Genomic DNA, 20283 nt, shown 5'->3' with positions numbered 1-20283 from the left:
AGCTGGGAGCTCTGTATTCACCTGGCATTGGTGCCATGGGCACTACGTATCTCGTAGAGATAGGGCAGGAAAAGTCACCTTGCAAAAAGCAGGGACAGGCTGGCACAGCCCTGAGTGGTTCTGGGCCATGAGCAGGCTGCAGACATCCAAGAAGTGATGTCTCGGGTGCTGTGTGTTTTCCTCCCTCCTCTATCCCTGCCCACAGTGCTCTCACCCGTCAGACAGTGCCAGGGGCAGTTGTGGGCAGTAACCAACTGGTTTTCTCCCAGCAGCAGCAGAGGCAGCCGGTGCTGGGACTGTGAGGCTGATGCACATCCCGGAGCCAGGCGCAGGTGGCATGAGCTGGATCACAGAGGAGCAGATGCTGCTTGCCACCATTCCCAGCTGACCTCTCTCATCTCCCCTGCCAGCAGGGACAAAGCCAGGGGGCCCCGGAGGTCACTGAGGGGCACAGGGGGATGCAGCATTGCTGGGATGGGGGAAGGGGCTGTGCTTGACAGAGATGATCCCATAAGGCAAGGAAGGCTGGTGGGGGAGAGAGTCGTGCTGATGCTCCTAGCAGGATGTATGCCACAGGGCACACATCCCTGAGGGTGTTTGGATGCATGGTGACCCAGTCTTTCTACCTCAAGCTGCTTGCTAGGGATTGAGGACAGCACTTAAGCTGTCCCCAAGACCCACAGTCAGGGCATAAATGGAGGGAGGAATTGTCTGCCACCAATCCCATCCATGGTTCCATTGTTGACCCAGAATGGGCAACTATAGCTGTGATTCCTGCCCCACTGCCATGACAGGGATGACAGTATTCCCATTTGTCGTAGGCTTAAATTTGTAAATTTGCAGTGGGGTGATGTAGCTCTTGCTGGCAGCACTGCTGCATGGCCCATTAGATGTCTGATTCGGCTCCAGTTCCCCATGTCTCATCTCACAGAACTGTGCAGCTTAGAGGTGTGTGGCCAGCCTGCACGGGGTGCACATCCAGCCTCTGAGGAGGGTGGGCATGGAGCAGAGATGCCATGGAGTCTTGCAAGACTTGGGGGCTTTATTTCCACATTCAGCACAGCATGAGCATCCCATTTTCCTCCTTCCCCCTATCTCCACTGCTTGGCTTGTGGGCACCTGTGAGCATCACTGTGGCAGGTACTGCTTGGGGTCCCCAGGGAAGGGCAGGGCGGGTGCCTGATTGAAGTGAGCCACGAGGAAGATTCCAACGGTGCCACACACGAAGAGAGAGGCCATGATGAAGAAGCAGACACGGTCAATCACCTGTCCCACCATCATCCACTCTTCACTCTCCTGCCAGTGGCACAAGAAGGGTGAGGGCTGTGCCCCACTGCCCCCCATGCAGATCCCTCTCTCCCCAGCCCTGACTCACGCTGCTGAAGTCGTTCTGCTCCCGCGTGGCATTGGCGATGTAGTTGCAGGCATCCACGCAGGCGCGGATGTCAGGGCCTGCCTCCTCCAGGCTCTGGCAGAAGTCCTGGGTACTGCCACTTTCCAGACCACGTCCTGCAAGCACAAGAGCCAGCACAGCGGGCACCAGCAAGTGCTCAGCCGTCTGGCACAAAGCCCAACTTCACAGGGAGGTGCCAACTGCCCAGAGTCACTCACCAATCTTGTCCAGCACGGTTTTCATCAGCCCATCTCTTTCCTTCTGCTTCTCAAAGAGCAGCTCAGTCCTGGCTTTCCAGAGCATGTACTCATCAGCTTTCACTATAAGCCCCAGGGAGCTGCGTCTGCGGATGGCTCGCGGGGGTCCTGGGGTCTCCTCTGGCATGGCCATGCTCAGGTAGCGGGGCAGGAGGTGCAGGAACACCTGGGCACAGCATCACCTGTGGGGACCTGTCCCCCTCACACCACCCAGAGCACCCCATGGGTATGACTGGTTTCCCTGGCATTGCTTGGAGCATGGTGCCATTGCGATATTGACACCTGCTGCTCCCCAGTGTTGGGACTGGCTTGGTGGCACAGTGTGGTCCACTGGGGACATCTGAGGCTTTCTCCTTGTGCCAGGACTTGCACTCAGATGAAGGCATGCCTGCCACCTTACTCTGGAAGGGACATGGATCCCCAAATACCCCTCCCATTCCTGCTGTATAAAGGGTAGGGGGATGATGGCAGGTACCTGGCGCACTCTCTGGGACATGGAGTGAGTGTTGGACGTTCTCAGGGAGACGTTGAGGACAATGACAGCATTCACCACAATGACCACTGTCACCACCATGAGGAAGGTCAGGTATCTGGGGAGGGGGCACAGAGCCTCAGTGGGGCTGCTGGGTCACAAGCTATGGTCATTCAAGGTCCTTCTCTGTGCCCTCCTGAGCTGGAAGCTGGTGACTGGCAGTGAAACATGGGCAAGTGGTAGCCTTGTGTCAGCACCATCTGGGCTGAGGGTTATTTCTGTACCAGGGTCCTGTCCCTGGGCACTGGCTGCTCCACACCACCTGAGACCCTCCTGGCCCAGTGGGACAAGAGGGCTGGCACCCCTATCCCAATGTGTCACTTACTTCCCGATGAGAGGCACAGCCTGGGAGGTCTCAGGCACCTTCTGGGCAATGAGGAAGAGGAAGACAGTCTGGGCCAGGAGAACATTGATGGAGACGGTGCATTTCTGCCCACCCGCTGCCAAGGAGGGGTAAAGGCAGAGTTTGGCACAGCGCAGTGCTGTGGGCATTTCCCTCCTAAGGCAAAAACCCCACACAAAAGCTGAACTAGACAAGTCCTGCCTTGAGGCATTAACTATGGGATGCCTAGAAATTTACACACTCCCCCCAATCCAAATACTACAGGAGTGGGTGAGAGTTGATACTGATGGTCCCCAAGCATAAGAGGGGATGGGGAGCACTTCCTGGCGTGTTGCGGTCCCCTTGCACATCCCCATGCCCGCAGTGCGCACGGTCCCAGAGTACCTTTGGCGGGCAGGAAGTAGACAAGCACAGCCATGGCGGAGATGAGGACACAGGGCACGATGATGTTGATGACGTAGAAGAGTGGCTTGCGCTGGATGATGAGATAGAAGATGACCTGCTGGTACTGGATGTCATCTGGGGTGAAGTGATCCGAGTTGATGATCTTCCGAGCGGGGCGGTGCTTGATGGCCCATTCGCCGTTCTCTGCATCGTGATGGTGCCAGGTGAGTCCCACTGTCCCACACAGCACTGGGCCCCCAGCCCTTCAGTCCAGGGAGGAAGGGGAGGACTGGTGACTGGCATGGGCCCCACAGAGCATCCAGGCTGCTCACAGTGCTATAGCCACTTGTGAGGGAGATGAGCACTGTGGGACGTGCCATGGTGCCTGGGCAAAATACCCCAAAAAGCAGTTGGCTGGGGCAGCTGGGCACATGTGGGACACCTTTAACACCTTGAGGGCTCCCAGGGCTACAGTTGTGGGGCTGGGATCTCCCCATTTCCACAGTGCCAGAGAGGGAAGCCAAGCATGACACTGGGTGACAGTGCACTGCTCTCCCCTGCTCTCCGCGGGAGTGATAGATTTTTTCCCAGTCAAGATCGCAACTCAGGCCGGTAATGAAAAAATAAATCTCACTGCCTGAAAAGCATTTTGTTCCTTCAATATGCAATTAAAATGTGATGGAAAACGTCATTGTTTGGCCATGACAGCTACGTTCCCAGCATCAATCAAGCTTGCAGGAGCGGTGCTCTCCAGCAGCAGCTGCCAGCCTGCAAGAGCCCCGAGCTGGGGGGGTTAGAAAAACAAATCTCTCCCACACTCCCGCTTCCACTAATAACTTAAGTGCCCATGTAATGGTGGGAGCTGCTAATAGTCCCTGCAGCCCTGCTTTTGGCAGCCACCAATGTAGCAGCAGACCTGTTGAATGTCCTCTGTGGTGGGACACTCTTGTGCCATGGCTGTGGCTGTAGTGTTACCTGTGAAAGCCTCAGGGTCAATGAAGATCCACTCCACGGTCTGGCCATCCTCCACTGTCAGCAGCAGGTTGATTTCATTGGCACTGTATGTCTGGGACCTGGGGAGAGACAAGGTGGTGGCTCAGGCTGGCATGCAGCAAGCTGGATGGGCAAAGGATGCCAGTATGGCACCAGGTCATGCTGGCCACCTCCAGCTTTTCATTGGCGTGTTTGGCTTGTCCATGGTGCCTCCTGCCAAGTGGCAGGGGATAGGCAGGTGGCACTTATCTGCCCAGAGGCAAAGATGGGCATCCCAGGCTAGTCCCTGTGTCCCTGGAGGAGTTGCCGTGGTGCCCATGCTCACTGGAAGACCATGGTGCAGTTCTGCCAGTCGAAGGGGAAGTAGGTGACGTGGATGACACAGACGCTGCGGTAGATGGCAGGGGGCAGCCAGTAGATGCTGCCATCAGGGGACACCAGCACGTTGGTGTAGAGGGTGATTTCGAATGTCCCATCGATGCTGGGGGGAAAAGGATGGGCTCAGGCCCAAACTATGCCTGGGGGGCAGCTGCCCGCCCTATGTGGGGACGTGTCCCCATTGCCCTGTCACCTACTTGTTCTCCAGGACGATGTCTGGCAGCCAGACCATGGTGGAGGGCACCCGCAGCAGCTGGATGTTGTCGTATTTCTCAGGGTCCCAGCTCAGGCGATAATCAGACCATTGCTGGGAGGAGAGATTAGGAGGAGGGGTCATGGAGCCCCCCCAAGATGAGGGAGAGTGTGAGCTGCCTGTGCTATGTTGCCCACAAAATGGGCTCATTTGGGGGTGCCCACAAAAGAGGGTTCAGATTACAGTGCCAGCCCCTCATGAGGTGCCACCCTGATATACAAATATAGCTGGGCGTGATCCTGCCTGGAGGGGTGGAGTCTCACCATCTCGATCCAGACGTTGGTGGTCAGGGTCTCCTCCCGTTCGTTCTGGCAGGGAAGGAAGGTGGGAGATAGCTTTAGTGCCCTGCCTTCTGCCCCACGTGTGGGGGCAAATTCTTCCCACTTGGGGGTACCTGGGGGGGGTCTCTCACCAGGGAGATGAGGTTGGTGAGGGTGAGCTTGAGGGAGACATCGATGATCTCATCCCCCCGGGCCGGGCGCAGTTGTTGATTGTAGTTGGACATGAGGTCCTGGAGCAGCTTCTCCTCCTGGTTCCTGCAGCCCACACCTGAGAGAGCACACGCCATGGGGACACCCCGGGGGGAAGGCAGCGGGGTCACTGATGCCCCCTAGACCTTACACGTTGCAGGGGGGAGGCACAGGGGTGCGTGCATGGGAAAGGGATGCCCAGGCATGTGTTCCGGCGGGTGTGTGCGCTCTGCCCTATGATCCTGACAGTCCCGTCAGTGCCCCACGTGTGAACAGGGGTGTGTGTGTCCCCACCACGCCCTCACCCAGCTCACCCGGGGACCTCTCCAGGGCAGGACACGGAGGCAGTGCCTGCCAGCACACGGACAGCCCGTGGGGCGGTGCCTGGCGCAGTACTCCCAGGGGTGACAAACCCCCAAGTGCAAAGGTGGGGGGTAGTCAGGTGCCCTCCAGACCTCTCCCTGGACGGGCAGATCTTACCTGCCAGGGTGCAGAGGACGAAGAGGAGGCCGTGGCCACGCATGGCGGTGCTGTGGGGCGCAGGGACTGGGGCTCCGCTCGGCCGCCTCCACCGACGTGTTCTGGGCTTGGCGCCCGCTGGGACAGGACAGCTGTCCCCTGCCACCGTCAGCTGTTCCAAACAGCCACGGGGGCCCGGGAGGGACGCGTGACCACCCACTTCCCCCGCTGGTGGGGCGATGCCAGTTTGCTGGGAAGCTCCTCTGGCATTTTGTGCCGGAGAGGTTGGAATTGGGGCAAGGGGCAAAATGAGCTCTGTGCCTTGGGTTCCCCATGTCTCACATAAAGGGATGCATCTCCTTGCAGGTTACGGGAAAGGGGTCCCCCCCTGCCAGCACATCCTGTCCCTGCCATGGCAGTGGCTGCCCCCAGAATATAGGGTGGGGAAAGGGGCAGGCAAGTCCCATCACATCAGCCTGGGGAGTGATGCTCCATACCCCCGGGGGTTCAAACCCTTCCAGCCCCTGTGTATGAGAGTCACAGGGAGGAGGGGATGGGGGTGTGGAGGTGTGGTGAGATTCCTGACTCAGTGGAGAGGATGTGACAGCTGTCCTGGGCCACTGCCGATGGGGGGACGTCAGCTATGTCCCCTGAAATCAAATCCCTGGCATTCCACTGAGGAGCTGGGGAAGGAGACACCTCTGCAGGGCCCCAGCCTTGCACTGTGGGATGGGGTGTGCTGGGGGGACACTGTGGGTCTGGCTGGGGGATCATGGGGGCAGGGGAGGAAATGTGGGCACTAATAATATCTCTGCCAACTGCAGTGAGTCTGCAGGGGATGGTGCCATGCTGGGGGTGCAAGTCCTTTCCCAGCCCATCCTGCCCCAAGTGCCCAGCCCATAGGGGTAGCAAGGCCAGTACCACCACAACCCCTCTGACAATCACCCCTTCGAGCCACAGCTAGAAGGGTCCACCACACTCAGGACATCCAACAACACTCGTTCCCTGGGCGGCCATCACCCTCTCCAGCACACACACTGTTCAGGTTGGGCATTGTGCCCAGTGGGGCATACTGAGGGCAGCCACCAGTTCAGTGCCCCATGGCAAGAAGTACCCAGCTTTATTTTCCCAAACCAAGATGGGTGGGGAGAGGCTGGCACATGGGATCCCCACACCCCCCTAGATGAAACGCTTGTTCTCCTCCCGGTAGTCGTACGGGTCTCCAGAAAAGGGCAGTGGTGGAGGGTGGTTGTAGATGCCCATGAGGAAGATCCAGAGGGTGCCCACCACCAGCGTGGGGGTGATGAGGAAGAAGCACAGGCGGTCCAGGGTCCGGGCCACGCGGTTCCAGTTGTCGATCTCCTGTGGAGAGAGCCAGGAGCCAGGCAATGTGGTGGCACAGATCCTCCCCTGCCCTCCCAGTGTCCATGTCCCCACCTCATTGTAGCTGTTTTCATCCCTCATGTGCTTGACAATGTAGTTGGCATTGTCAATGACGGGTTTGATGTGCTCATAGGGCTGCTCCTCACCTGAGTCCATGCCCAGTGGCGCCAAGCCTGGGGACGAGAGGGGGCGGTGAGATGGGCTCCGAAGGGCTCCCAACCCTGGAGACCCCAGCCCGGCCACCCTTCCCCCTGTCCCCGTGCAGGGGCTGTGGCTCACGGGCAGGGGTGACGCGGCTGGTCAGCCCATGCCGCTCCGACTGCTTCTCGAACATGAGCTCGCTGCGGGACTTGACGCTGAAATATTCCTCCGCCTTGGCGATGTAGCCGGCCGAGCTGCAGCGCCGGATGCAGGGGGCGCCCGCCGGGCTCTCGGAGGGCTGGGTCATGCCCAGCAGCCGGGGCAGGCTCTCCAGGAAGACCTGGGACACAAGGAGGAGTGTCGTGTCCCTTGGCCACCTCCTCGGTGTGTTGCTACCTTGTCCCCACTTTCTGCCCTCAAACTCCATCTGGCACAGATGCAATGCCAGGGCTGTGCTGTCCCATGCCCTCTGTGGGGTACAGTGTGACCCTTGTACCCACCAGTGCATCCACCCCAGCCCACACCCTGCTCACCTCTCTGACCCAGTCAGACATGATGTGGGTGCTGGGGGTGCGGAAGTGGAAGTTGAGGACCACGACAGAGATGATCACCACGGCTGTCACCAGAAGCATGATGAAAAGCAGATACCTGGTAGGGAGCATGGTCTTGGAGCACTGCCGCAGGGACTGGGCACAGGCAGAGCTGCCCTCTGGCACCAAGGGACCCCACAATGTCCCCACTGCACTCAGTGGCGCCCAGGACTCACTTGCCAATGAGGGGGATGGCGTGGGAAGTGGCAGGCAGGCGCTGGGAGATCAGCAGAAGGAAGACGGACTGGGCCAGGAGTACTGAGATTACCAGGGTCATCTTCTCACCACCTGGAGAACAGGTGAGCTCAGGGCAAACCTTGCCCCAGGTACCTCTAGCAGAATCCCCAAAGTGCCAGGGTTGCCCTTCCAGTGTCCCGTGGTACAGTTCCCTATATAGGGGTGTCCTGTCATGGGAGTACCCTGGGGTCCTGCATGGAATATCCTGTGCCCAAGTGCACCTGTGCCAGGATGCCTGGCTGGGATGATGATGTTCTGCATGGGGATATTCCAGTTCCAGGATGTCCTCATGCTGGGCATTGGGGTGTTGGTGTGCCCCAGGACCTGGTGCAGGTGTGGGACACAGACGTGCCCCATAGCTGTGACTCCCATTACTGGCACACATGCCACAGGGCTCACTCACTGTCAGCAGGGAGGTAGAAGACAAGGATGACCATGAAGGCGATGAGGATGCAGGGTATGACAATGTTGATGACATAGAAGAGCGGCTTGCGCTTGATGATGAGGTAGAAGGTGATGTCCTGGTGCTCACTGGTGTCCAGGGGAATGTCAGGGTAGATGTTCTTGCGGGCTGGGCGGTGGATAATTTCCCATTCCCCATTCTCTGCCAGGGCACAGGGGACAGCATAGAGCATGGGGGACACCTGTCATGACCATCCTCACCAGCACCAGTGTCCCCCACCAGGGTGTGGATAGCATTCCAAGGTGGAGTGAGTGCCAGGATGCCAAAGCCCCAGGTAGTGAAGTTTCTCCATGGCAGTGTGCCCCAACTCCAGAGTGCTCCCCGCCCTCCAGGCCCCGCTCCTTTACAGGGTGTCCCACTGCCACAGGACACAGCAGAGAGCACCAGCATTACCTGTGAAACCTTCGGGGTCAATGATGATCCACTCCACTGGGTAGGACTTCCCCGTGTCTGGGTCACTGTCCGTCTTCAAGTGCATGTTGATCTCCAGGGCACTGTATGCCAGTGACCTGGACCACAGCCAGGGGGATAGAGAGTGAGGGGCTGTGGGGTACCCACCACCCAACCCACCCTGACCTCCAGCATGATGGACTTAGGCCACCAAGTCACCTACAGACCCCACCTTGCTGCACCTCAACAGCAAGGGGAGGCGCTGGCAGGAGCAGGCACCCAGGCATGACACGGCCACCCTGCTGCCCTGACCAGCCACCCAGCACCTGAATCTGAGGGAGCAGTTCTGCCAGTCGAAGGGGAAGAAGTCAACGTTGATGAGGCAGGTGCTACGGAAGATGGCAGGCGGCAGCCAGTAGACGTAGCCCGTGTCGTAGATGAGGACGTTGCAGTAGTAGGCAACCTCAAAGAGCCCATCATTGCTGTGCCAGGAGGGAAACAAGGTTATGGCATGGCTGGGAATGGGGCAAGGGGAGTCCTGGACATGCACTGGGAGCAGTTCAGTAAGATTGGAAGGGGAAACTAAGGCACAGCTCACTTATTCTCCAGGACTATCTCTGGCAACCACAGCATGTCTGGTGGCAGGCGGAGCACCTCGAGGCCCCCAAACTCAGACTTGTTCCACTGCAGACGGTAATCGGTCCAGCCCTGGAGGGGAGGATCCTCAGGTCACCCCCTCACCAAGTTGGGCCACCCCATGGTGGCACAACTTATTTAGTGACACCTGTCCCTACTCACATGCTCAAGCCATACATTGGTGGTGAGTGTCTCGTCCACCTCTTTCTGCAAACAGCAACATGGGGCAGTGAGATGCCAGGGTGTCCCCCCAGCTCGGGACCCCCAACCCTCATCAGCCAGGATTGGGACAGCAGCCTCAGGGTTCCCCTGTATGCAACTAGCCCTAGGGGTGAGGCATGGCTGGGGGGCACCCCACAGCAGGCCCTGCCCACTGGGGCTCACCAGTGAGATGAGGTTGGAGAGAGTAAGGGCCAGGTAGACATCCACAACCTCGTCAGTGGAGACTACAGGGCGCAACTCTTTGTCATAGCCTTTCTCCTCAAACAGGTGGTGGATAAGCCGCTCCTCATGGTTCACGCAGAGCCCACCTGGGGATGTGCGGTTAGGCAAACCAGAGGGCTCAGGGGTTACTGGGCCCAGTGCCACCCCCTAGGGATGCTCAGCAAGGGCAGGGTGAGAAACTGCGACGAGAAACAGGCCAGGACACTGCATATCTGTGCTGCACAGGAGAACAGACATGGACATGCAGGAATGACAGACATGTGGGGGCACATGGTCACACATGTTCACGGAACAAGACGTGGGCACAGACACAGAGGGACACACAGATACAAACCCAGCACAGAGATGGACACAGACAGGGGACATTTGGATACAGACAAGGTAGAACTGTGCACATAGGTGGCTGTACACACAGAACACACATGGACCCAGTGTGTGCAGGGACAGGTGGTCATAGATTTGGAACAAACAGGCACTTACAGGGACACATGTATACGACACTGTGCACTGACAGTACATAGCCTGGGCAGAATAAGGCTCTGGGAGGCACAGCCACAAAAGAAGCACAAAGGCCATGCAGTGAGTGAATTCTCCCAGGTAATACCCAAAATGCAGCCCTGGGGACCCTGGTGCCCGGTTTGGACCCTGCCACCATCATCCCCCACCAATCCCATTGAGGGGACCCACAACCCCATGGGCACCCCATGCAACAGAGCAACAGGGCACCCCATGACCCAGACTCTACTCACCCGACAGCATCAGTGCCCCGAGCAGGGCCAGCTGCTCCAGCAGGTTCCCCATGCAGTGCCCGCGGTGCCCTCACGCCGTGCCAGGCCCTGGCCGCTTCCCTGCCTGGCCTGGCTGAGCGGATGTCCGGCTGCCGGAGGGAGTGGGGATGGATGGTGCCAGGTGCTGAGGGGGAAGGGTACTGGCACCAGAGAGCCGTTCCAACCCCTCTCTTCCGGCAGCCCCACGTGCAGGGAAGGGGAGATGGGCAGGCACAGCTGGCCTTGCTGGCCCCACGGGTGTCAGCCCATCACCCTGAGCCTGAGCACCCCAGCACAGGAACTGCTGGGCACAGGGAGCACCCATCCCTTCCCTGCTGCTCAGCAGTCCCAGTGATGCTGCTTGGAGGGGCAGGGTCCCCACAGCAGGGTCCCCAGGGTACCCACTGATGCCCAAGCACAGGGGTGGCACCCACCACTGACCCTGGGCACTCTCAGCCCCTTCATTGGGAGGTTTCATGTTGGTCCCTGAGGGGTGTCACCAGGGTGAGCACCAGTGCTGTGCTGTGGGTGCTGCATGGGCAGGAGGGGTGTCTGACCCCCGGGGAGGGGACTGGGGAGTCTGTGCCAGGGTGGACACAGTCGGAACCAAGGCTGGAGGCATCACTTCAGAGTACTGGGGGGATGGGAAGGGGGACGCAATGGGATGTTGTAGCTCCCCTGGAAAGTGCCTCCACTGTCACCCACTTTGCCAGCACTGCCAGCACTGGGCACAGCACTCACTTCACATTTGCCAGCTACTGGAAAATAGAACCCTTCTTTATTGAAAAATAAACGTTCTCTGTACAAATAAATAACAGCTCAGGTGCCTCTGGGGAAGATGGGGTGAAAGTGGGCTTGCCAAGGTGGGGGTCTCATAGGAGAGGAGGACTGTGATTCCTGGATGAGGTGCTTCAGGTACCCACCAGGGCCCCATTGCCCTGGGGAAGGAAGTGCTGGTGGGAAGAGAGACTGAAGTACAACTGGGGACAAAAGGGTGGAAGAGCCTGGGACAGGGAATGGAGTGAGTTTGAAGGACAAAAGTGACACTAGCCCCAGTGCCCTCTCCCCATGCTGGCACACTGCCCCAGGGGTACCATTAGGTTTTCAACACTTCAAGCGCCAGAGCGACGAGGCCAGGCATGCTACGGGCCAGTGAGTCACTCTCCAGCCCCACGAGGCCAGTGAAGGCTGTGGGGCGGCCCCCTACAGTGGCCCGAACCTGTGCCCGGTACAGTCCCTGGGTGTTTTTGGAGCCCAAGTCCACCAGGATCTGTGGGGAGACAACAGCACTGTGAGTCCCAGGGGAGCCATGGGCAGAGTGGGACAATGGCGGGATGGGGGATGGCACTGCCTGGCTGCCAGGGTGCGTGGCTTGGAGTGGCTGGAGGGGGCACTCACCTCTTGGAAGGTCATGGCCAGGTCTGCCTCAGGCACCCGCAGCACCCAGGCGTACAGGTCCCGCACGGCGCCCACCCGCACTGCCGACTCGTTGAGGCCTGGGCAGGCTGCAACCCCCGGCACGGGCAGGAGAGACATGGAGGGGACATCTGGGATTAATCATGGGGACACCGTGCTGCTGCCCACCACAGGGAGGAGCACCCTTGCTCTGGGGACACCAGGGGAGCAGAGGGTGGGGGGAATATAGCAAAAGTCTGTCCCACTGCAATGGGACAGCCCTCAGACAGGGGTGCAAGGCTGGGCTTGTCACCGTTTCCACGGAGATACCTAGCACCCCACAGAGTCTGTGGGAACTTACCTCTGCCTACACCTGCCTCTTTCTCTTCTTCCTCCTCCATCCTGGGCAGCTCCGTGGGCACCAGTTCACGTTTCTCCCTCAGTGCAGACCCTGCCACCAAGAGAAGTGTAAAACCCCGGTGGGCACTGCCCAGACACAGAGCTGGCTGGTGGATGGACACCGTGCTGTCCCATTGTCCCCAGTCCCTCCAGGCTCACGGGGTTCATGGCTTGGCACGGGGGTCCCTGCCAGCTCTCCAGATGCCCATTGTGGCGACATGGCTTCCATGGTAGTGCCAAGGTCCAACTCTGCCCGCAGCTGGGTGAGGAAGGCTCGTCCCTGTGCCACCATCTCCTCCACCACATCCTCACCCTGATGAAGGGAAGAGGGGGACAGGATGGGTGATGGGGCACCCACAAGGCACCTGTGGGCACAGATACATGCGTGGTGGCAGAGTGCAGGGCATGGGTGTGCCGGTGTCAGACAGGGCATTGGTGACATGCAACTGCTTTGTGGCTTTGTTGGGTCAGATCCTAAGCTGCAGGGTCAGACCCAGGGCTGGCTCTGCACTGCTTGGACTTCAGAGCACTGGTTTCAGCTGGGGAGGGTGAGATGCCCCTTCTGTGGTGGCAAAGTGAGAGATGCCATTTCTGTGGCTGCACAGAGGAAAATGGACCCTAGGGATGTCAGGAGGGGACACAGGGGAACTGAAGGGGTTTGGTCCCTCATGGCCCAGTCACAAGAGGACAGGGGGCTCCTCCAGCCTGTCCCTCCCCACATACCTGCAGGAAGAGCTGTGTCTCCCCGGGGAGCTGCTCCCTGTCCTGTGTTGTCACCAGGTGGCTGCCCCCTGCCATGGTCCTCAGAGCCTCCACCCAGTCCTGCAACTGGGGTCCCACTACCCCAAAAAGCTCTGCAAAAGCTCCCCACCTGGAAGCACCATGGGACAAGCTCAGATTGGGTGGGTAGTGCCACCTTCCGCACCCCACCTGGGCACCCCGAGGGGGTGCCCTGGTTGCACCAGGAACAGGATCCAAATGCTTCAGGCTGTTCCCAAAATGGCATGTCAGTGCCCACCAGTATCCCAATCACCTCCCCAGCTTCTTTAGCCCCTCATCTCGTGGCCCACCATGCCTCACCTCCTGGGCAGTCTCTGGGGTCCCACTGCTATGGGGCTGGATTGGCCCCCTGCCACAGCCAGGCCTGCAGGGACAGGACAAGGGATAGAGGAACCCTGTTGGAAGCCAGGGCAGGGTGCTGGTGCTCCAACCACCAGCACAGGGGAGACTGAGGGGACCCCAAATGGGCATGGGGTGGTCCAGCCTGGGAGAGTACCTGGGGCATCCCTGCGGACACGGGGAGGGAAGAAGTGCCCGTAGATCTTGCCCAGGAGCTGGGGCAGAGTGCGGGTGAGGAAGGAGAAATCAAACTGATTTCGGATGAAGTCCCCAGCCCGGCGCAGGAGATCCACCAAGGTCTGAGCATAGGAGTGAAGCTCTGTGGGCATAGAGGGAGAGACGTGGCCCTGGCCCCACACCAAAATTAGGTCCCTCCCTACACCCTAGCCCTAGCATGACCCCCAGCTCACCACATCGTCTCGTCCTGGCGTGGCAGGTCTCCTCGGCCAGGCGGGCACAGGTGGCCCGGCCCTGAGGTGCCCGACAGGACTCGGCGTAGAAGGCGCAGAGACGGGTGCGCTCCGGGGACCGCTGCTCGGGGGGCAGCTGCGCCAAAGCCAGCAGATCGAAGCAGCTCGGTTCTCGGCTGCCAGGGGCAGCTGTGAGGGAACCGGTGCCTCCATGAGTGCCGAAAACCCCCTGGGCATCTCCGTGACCCCGCAGTGCAGCCAGTAGCACTCACAGTCCATCTGGAGACTCAGCCAGTCCGTGAAGGCAGTGACACGGGTGTAGACTCCTGGCTTGCCCCGCTCACCGCAGCCATCACCCCACGAGGTGATACCGTAGAGGACAAAGTGGTGCGAAGTGGGGTCCTCACATGCCAGCGGGCCCCCTGAGTCACCCTGCAGGGGAAATGCCTGTGCATTGGGCTGGACCCAGCCATACTGATGGGCTGTGGTACGTGCCCAGCACTGTGTGAGGGATTTTTGAAGTGGGGTGCTGACAGTCCCTCAGGCATGGCGTTACCTGGCAGGAGTCGATGCCTCCAGACAAATACCCAGCACAGAACATGGCACTGGTGAGAAGGTCCTTGCCCAGGGCACCCCGGCATGTCTCTTGGCTGAGCAGGGGCACCTGCGCCTCCATCACCACGTTGGCTGCCGGTCCCTCTGCCGGGCAAGGCACCCGATAGAGGGTGCCCTGTGTCCGGACAGGGGCACAGGGCCCTCTCTTTCACACCCCCCTGCCCTGCCTTGGCGCACTGGGGCTGGGCACCAGAGAGGGCACACAGGGGAGCATCCCACGGTGTCTCTTACCTTCATAGAGGGAGCCCCAGCCCGCGATGTAGCAAGGGGTGCCGGGGCTGGGCTCCGCGAGGCCGCTGGGAAGGCACACGGGGCTGACGGTGGGTGATGGGGACAGGGGCACCGCCAGCTCCAGCAGTGCCAGGTCCCCGTGAAACGTCTTGGGGTTAAACTGGAAGGAGATGTGGGGATGTCAGTGGGGGCCCCTGGGGCATGCACAGGCAGGTGGGGGTCGTGCCCACCTCCACCGACCTTAGGGTGAGGCAGGATGCGCCGGACGGGCACTGCCCGCTTTCCCGCTCCCGGCTTGCCCAGCTCGTAGTCGCCCACCACCACTGTCCACGCCAGCTCGTTCCGGTTCCTGGCGGGGTGGGGGCAGCCAGTTACAGGCGTGATGGTACTTCCCCGTGCCCGCCTCTGCAGGGACATCATCCCCGCACTGCCGTGCCCCCACCGTACCCGCCAAAGCAGTGTGCCGCCGTGAGGACCCAGGAGTGCCCCACCAGCACCCCTCCGCACATCAGCTCCCCGTGCAGCCGCACCGACACCAGCCAGGGCCAGGCGCCCCGCGGGGCCACGCTGCCGCCCATGATCCGTCCTCGGGGGGCTGTGGCGTTGGCTTGTGGGACCCCGCGGCGCCCACAGCTCCCTGGGGAACAAAGTCGGGATGAGGGGGGCGTCCTGCAGGCCGGCTGCTGGGCACGCCGTCTCCCAGGTGGGCTCGTGTGGCCGGGGATGGCCGTAGCAGGTGGAGGGGGTGGCGGGAGATGAGGCGCGTCGGGCGCGCTGTCAAGCCTCATCGTGCTCACGGAGGCGAGCGGGCGGAGGGCCGGGGGCACCCCGCAGCCCGGCAGCTGCCGACGCTAACCTCTGCCCCCCGGCCCAGCAGGCAGCCGGGGGCCGGGGGCGCCCGCCGGCGTGGTGGGGGGGGGTGGCGTGGGCACGGCGGGGCCGCCCCGACTCACCTGGCATTGCCGCCTCCGCTGCTGCATCAGGACTCGAAGCTGCGGCCACCGCCTCTGCAGGGGCAGGCTGTCACGGCATGTGGGGACACTCCCCGCCGATGTCACCACCGCATCCCTGCTGTCCTCATATCGCCCCGGTTCCTTTCAGTGCCCTCGGACCCCCATCAGCCCGAACAAACACCCCTCTAACCACGGCAGGGAGTGCTCACCTCCCCCAGTGACTCAGTGTCCCCAGTCTCCTCTTGCCCGCTTCTCCCACTGCAAATTGCTCATTTCCCCTCAGTGTTCCAACCCAGCCCAATCTGCTCATTGCTCCAAATGCCTCCATCCCCCAAATCTCCAATTCCCTTCCCAGATCCATCTCCCAGCCTTCCATCCCACCAGAGATCCCCCCATCACTCTATCATACCCCCACCTCCACCATCTCCCCGCTCCATCCCAACACCCTCTGCCACCCCAACATCCCGTATCCCTTCCAAGCATCCCCCGGGGATACCCCATTTGTTATTGTAGGGTCTCCCATCTCTGGGAGGAGCCGGGGGGGGGGGGTGCGGGCGCCCACTCACGGCACTCCTGGAGGCGGTGGCTGCAGAGCTGGGCGCTGAGTGGGGTACAGGTGTGCAGGGTACCCTCAGGTGGGCACAGACGTTGGTAGGGGGCACAGGCCTGGCTCAGCGCCCAGTTGCGCTGGGGCAGCTCGGGCAGTGCCTGGGCATCCAGCAGGGCCTGGCAGCTGGGGGGCATGGCAGGGGGCACAGCTGGCGCTGCAAGGACAGCAGAACTGTGGGCATCACCGTGTCCTCCCTGTGCTCCTCTGCCCAGGCCACCCCAATCTCTGCTTTGGGATGGGTGGGAAGAGAGCACGACAGGCTGTGGAGTCAGCATGTTTTGGCTCTGGGTACTGAGGTATGTTTTGGGGTGAATATCTGAAAAGTTCACAAGGGATCAGGCAAAGATTTGAATAGAGCTCCAGGTGATTGGGTAAGATCTAGATATGATGGGAACTGCTTGGGCAGGGTCATTAGCAATTAGGGATATGTTTCAGGAGTCTGGGCACTGTTTTGGTAAAAGCCCGTTGGTTAAGCCTGTAGGGGATGAATATGGTTTGGGTAAAATCTTGGGGTATCATTTTAATAGGATTTCTAGCGGATGACGTAGGCATCCAAATAAATATTTGGGTAGAGTCTCCAGGCATGGGTACAGGTTTTGGTAGGATCCTCTGGGTATGGGATGGTGTTCAGATAGGACCCCTGGGCTGTGTTTGGCTGGGGATACTGGGTTCTATTTGGGTAGGGTCTCCTGGGGACGGACAGTGGGGGTAATGGGGTCGTGACTCACGTGGGCAGTGGCTGGTGGTGTTGGCGCAGGGTGGGAAGAGGCAAGGGGCACAGAGCCCGCAGGCACCCCGCTGCCGCTGCTGTTCAGACAGCGCCCGCTCCAGTGCCAGCAGTGCACTCCTCAGTGCTGCCTCCAGCACCAGTGTCCCACGGCTTGACAGTGCTGATGGGGACACACAGGGTGCTCAGACCCCCAGAGCCCCCACTGCTGCCCCCCACCACAGCCATGGGGTGCCCCCAGCCCTCCTGGTGCCTGTGCCCTGATATCGCCATGGTGAGTGTCAGGCTGGGCATGGCCTGTCACCCCTTCACATTGCCTAGAGTGACAGTCACCGATGTCACCTCCCTGCTGGGGCTGGCATATGCACAGCTGGATGTTTGCCCAGATCTCTGTATGCCTGTTGTACATGGAGACAGGGTGTGAGCCCAGGCAGGTGTGCCCACATGTGTACCTCTGTGCACAGTTTTGAGTGCACACTTGTGTGTACCAGTGTCCATAAGCTCGTGTCTGCATGACCCTGCATTCGTGTGCAGTCCTGTGCCTACCCTATGTGTGCATCCCCCCGTGTGCCCCTATCTGTGACCACCTGTACCCAGCAGAGCCACCTTCCTGCTGGCCATGCCCAGGCAGAGTGTCCCCTGGGACTGGCACAGGTACTAGGGCCAGAGGGAGTGTTGGTGCCGCAGGGCATAAACCACAGTACTCCGTGCATCCCCTGTGTCCCCTGGTGCCACTGGCAGCACTTCACACCCAGCCCAGGCAGCACAGGCATGCCCCGGATTCTAGGGGGTTTTGACAGGGACCTGGCCATCCTGCTTGTGCTGCCACCCTACCTGAGAGTGCACCCAAGGGTCCCGTCTCCTACAGCCACCCCATCTGCAGCCAAACTGTCCCGCAAACACGCCCCCGTCCCTGTGCCCCACTGACCTTGCAGGATGCTGGCCGGCATGGGGTACAGCCTCTGGCCCAGGGGAGCCCCCGCCACCAGCTGCAGCAGCGGCAGCAAAAGCACAGGGGGGACCAGCCGGACCCCGAGAAGAGCGTCCCGTGTCCTCTTCTCTCTTTGCTCCATCCCCGGGTGGGCAAAGGGGGGCAGGCGGGGGGAACCCCCGAAATGCCCGAGGCAAGCAAGGAGGGATGGATATATACGGTGCCCCCCGGGCGGTGGGAGGAGAGAGGGGCCGGGGGAACACAAACAGGCGAGTTCATTAATGTCGCGCCAAGATGCCAGCTCGGGGCGGGGGGCGCGGGGGGGGGCGCAGCCGGGGCCTCAATGCCGCCTTTGTTCGACGAGGCCTCCGGGCGGGCAGCATCAGACGGGCGCTGCGCTCCGGCGCTGCCCGCGGCCCTTGATCATTTTCACGCCAAGCCCCGGCCGCGCCACCCTCCCTCCTGCGGGCCCCGGGCGGGTGGGAACGCACCGGCGGCTGCGGGCGCGGGGGGCCCGGGCTGGGCGTGGGAGCCCCGCCGGCGGTTTCAAAGGCGGGCAGCGGGCCGGGAGCGGCCGAGCGGACAAGGCGGGGGAAGGGAAGGCGGGGGTGTCCGGGGCGGGGTGTCCCCGCTCTCTGTGCCAGCCCAACCCTGGCTGAACAGGTCGCCCCGCGCAAGGGCGCTGCACCTCCGTGCTGAACAGCGGCTGCCCCCGGGGATACCCCTCCGATGTCCCCCGCCGCAGTACCCCCTGTCCTGCCTAGGGTGCAGGAAGGAGGACGTGCCCCGGCGAGGGGCAGGTGGGACCGTGTCACCGGCTGTCCTTGCTTGTTCTCCAGCAGTGGGCCCGGGCTGGGGCAGCTTTGGCCCCAGGGACGGGAAGGCAACACTCTCCAGCCCAGCTGGGCAGTGTGATCTGTGCCTGCTGCTCGGCTGGTCATTGGCACCACAATTTGGGATGCCACCGTCCTGCCCCCATTGCCACCCTCCTGTGCCCACTAGTTCAGCCTCAGCTCCTTTGGTGAAAGAGTGCAGATGCATCTCCATCACCTCTTCGGGGTGCAGCAGATGCCTGTGCCCCCACCTCTGTCCCTGTAAAAAGGACTGGGGTTTCTGGGTCCTGTGTCCATTTCTGGGGTGCTCATCTTTGCTAGGGGGAAGATATGGGTGCCTGTGTCCAGACCTCCGTCCTTCCTAGGGGTAGGGAGTGTCTGTGTCCTCATGTCCACTGGGGAACAGGGGGTGGCCGCGCTCAAAGCTCTGTACGCCGTAGGGGGTACCCACGCCCCGCTCTCCGTCCCCATGAAGTGCAGCAGGTGCCCGTGTCCCAACCCCCATTTCGAGTACGGGTGCTGCTCGTCCCCATTAGGGGCAGGAGCGGCTCCGTGCCCGCGCTCCCCCCGGCCCTCCCGGCCGCGATGGTGCCAGCGGGGCGCGGACAATGCCGCTTCAGTGGCACATCAAAGGCGCGGGCTGCCCGCGGCTGGCACCGCGACAGGCCCGCCGCAGATGAAAGCCCCGGCCCCGCGGGCTCCCACCTCGGCCGCGGGGGCACGCTGTGCCTCCGTCCCACGGGAGACGGCGGGGCCGAGTGGGGCGACACAGCACCACGGCACACAGGGGAGCGCTCTCCCGCCCCGTCCCGGTGTCCCCGCACGGATCCCCCCACCAGTGACACGTGGCGGTCCGATCGCTCTGCTGACCGCAAGCAGCGCTTGGCGGGTACTCGAGGCCGGAGTGGTGTTCGCCCCCGGCCGCAGCGTGCCCCCCGCTCCCGGTGCCGGTGCCAACCCCATTAACCTAATTGGCGAGGCGCTCGGCCGCCCCGGGCGGCGGCGGCAGTGGGACCCCGGGGTCTGGGCAGATCCCAGCCGTGGCGGCGGGCAGGGGGGGACGGTGCCCCCGGGACCCCGATTGTCCGGTAATTGGCGCGGGCAGCCGAGCCCGGCCAGCAGCGCCGCGGGGCGGGGGTCGGGCACCGGCGGGGGCTGTACCGGAGTTCCCGGGGCTGCCGCGGTCGGTATCAGGGTGTTGGACACAGGGGGGTCGAGGACAGGGGGCGCGTGGCGATGCAGGGGCGGGTTTTGGGGTGCGGGGAGGAGTGGGGCGAGTTCGGAAGTCGCGAGTAGGGGAACAGTGCCGGGTATCAGAGTGGGGAGACCCCGGAAGGGCCGAGGGTTGGGAGTGTGGAGTGATTCGAGCTGGGGGGGAAGTCACTGTGGGGTGTTGGCGTAGGGCTTGGGCGGGCGGTGGGGGATCCACTATGGGAGAGCATTTTGGGACAGGGGCCGTGACAAGGGCGGGGGGCTGTGGGCGGGGCCAGGGTGCACGGTGGGGCGGGGCCTCAATTTGGGTTCACTACGGGGCGGGGCTTATTCAT

General features: G+C 61.6%; 3 protein-coding genes across 4 annotated transcripts; all 3 read right to left on the bottom strand.

Annotated features, from left to right (window-relative positions):
• Positions 1–1024: 1024 nt before the first annotated feature.
• On the bottom strand, positions 1025–5732 carry CHRNG (cholinergic receptor nicotinic gamma subunit). Its single transcript, XM_066193872.1, is given in 14 exon segments — positions 1025–1296; positions 1376–1509; positions 1612–1816; positions 2126–2240; positions 2508–2622; positions 2910–3113; positions 3885–3982; positions 4228–4383; positions 4478–4587; positions 4797–4841; positions 4946–5082; positions 5484–5541; positions 5543–5674; positions 5676–5732. Coding segments are annotated over 14 exon segments (1734 nt in total). The 3' UTR covers positions 1025–1128.
• Positions 5733–6572: 840 nt separating this feature from the next.
• On the bottom strand, positions 6573–10583 carry CHRND (cholinergic receptor nicotinic delta subunit). Of its 2 annotated transcripts, none has more exons than XM_066193870.1 (12): positions 10496–10583; positions 9687–9832; positions 9465–9509; positions 9265–9374; positions 8993–9148; positions 8670–8785; positions 8217–8417; positions 7753–7864; positions 7520–7634; positions 7125–7326; positions 6900–7018; positions 6573–6824 (listed from the first exon to the last, which is right to left on the bottom strand). In XM_066193870.1, the coding sequence occupies exons 1-12, from the start codon at positions 10545–10547 to the stop codon at positions 6642–6644; spliced, it is 1557 nt and encodes a 518-aa protein (XP_066049967.1). In that variant the 5' UTR covers positions 10548–10583; the 3' UTR covers positions 6573–6641. The 2 variants fall into 2 exon arrangements, with proteins under 2 accessions (XP_066049967.1, XP_066049968.1); XM_066193871.1 differs by having other exon boundaries at positions 6992–7018.
• Positions 10584–11320: 737 nt separating this feature from the next.
• On the bottom strand, positions 11321–18045 carry PRSS56 (serine protease 56). The gene is made up of 17 exons (XM_066193869.1): positions 17901–18045; positions 16974–17135; positions 16202–16399; positions 15636–15689; positions 15130–15319; positions 14923–15031; positions 14683–14842; positions 14393–14535; positions 14109–14268; positions 13837–14025; positions 13584–13745; positions 13388–13451; positions 13031–13178; positions 12467–12620; positions 12270–12359; positions 11912–12018; positions 11321–11783 (listed from the first exon to the last, which is right to left on the bottom strand). The coding sequence occupies exons 1-17, from the start codon at positions 18043–18045 to the stop codon at positions 11610–11612; spliced, it is 2409 nt and encodes an 802-aa protein (XP_066049966.1). The 3' UTR covers positions 11321–11609.
• Positions 18046–20283: the final 2238 nt, after the last annotated feature.

Source organism: Chamaea fasciata, unplaced genomic scaffold (genome assembly GCF_029207755.1).
Source record: "Chamaea fasciata isolate MVZ Bird 193981 ecotype frontalis unplaced genomic scaffold, bChaFas1.0.hap1 SCAF_11, whole genome shotgun sequence".
NCBI lineage: Eukaryota > Metazoa > Chordata > Aves > Passeriformes > Sylviidae > Chamaea > Chamaea fasciata.
The sequence above is the reverse complement of the archived record's forward strand: the minus strand, read 5'-3'. Positions and strand labels throughout refer to the sequence as shown.

Bases quoted from the DNA above. Each gene is read 5' to 3' on its own strand.
- PRSS56 (XM_066193869.1), bottom strand. From the start codon at position 18,045: ATGGAGCAAAGAGAGAAGAGGACACGGGACGCTCTTCTCGGGGTCCGG. The intron at 17,136-17,900 runs GTCAGTGGGGCA...TGTCCCCATCAG, and splicing joins GCCGGCCAGCATCCTGCAAG to CACTGTCAAGCCGTGGGACA. The intron at 15,690-16,201 runs GTGAGTGGGCGC...CTGCCCCTGCAG, and splicing joins CCACCGCCTCCAGGAGTGCC to AGGCGGTGGCCGCAGCTTCG.
- CHRND (XM_066193870.1), bottom strand. From the start codon at position 10,547: ATGGGGAACCTGCTGGAGCAGCTGGCCCTGCTCGGGGCACTGATGCTG. The intron at 9,833-10,495 runs GTGAGTAGAGTC...GCACATCCCCAG, and splicing joins CGGGGCACTGATGCTGTCGG to GTGGGCTCTGCGTGAACCAT. The intron at 8,786-8,992 runs GTGCTGGGTGGC...GCTGTGGTCCAG, and splicing joins AACTGCTCCCTCAGATTCAG to GTCACTGGCATACAGTGCCC.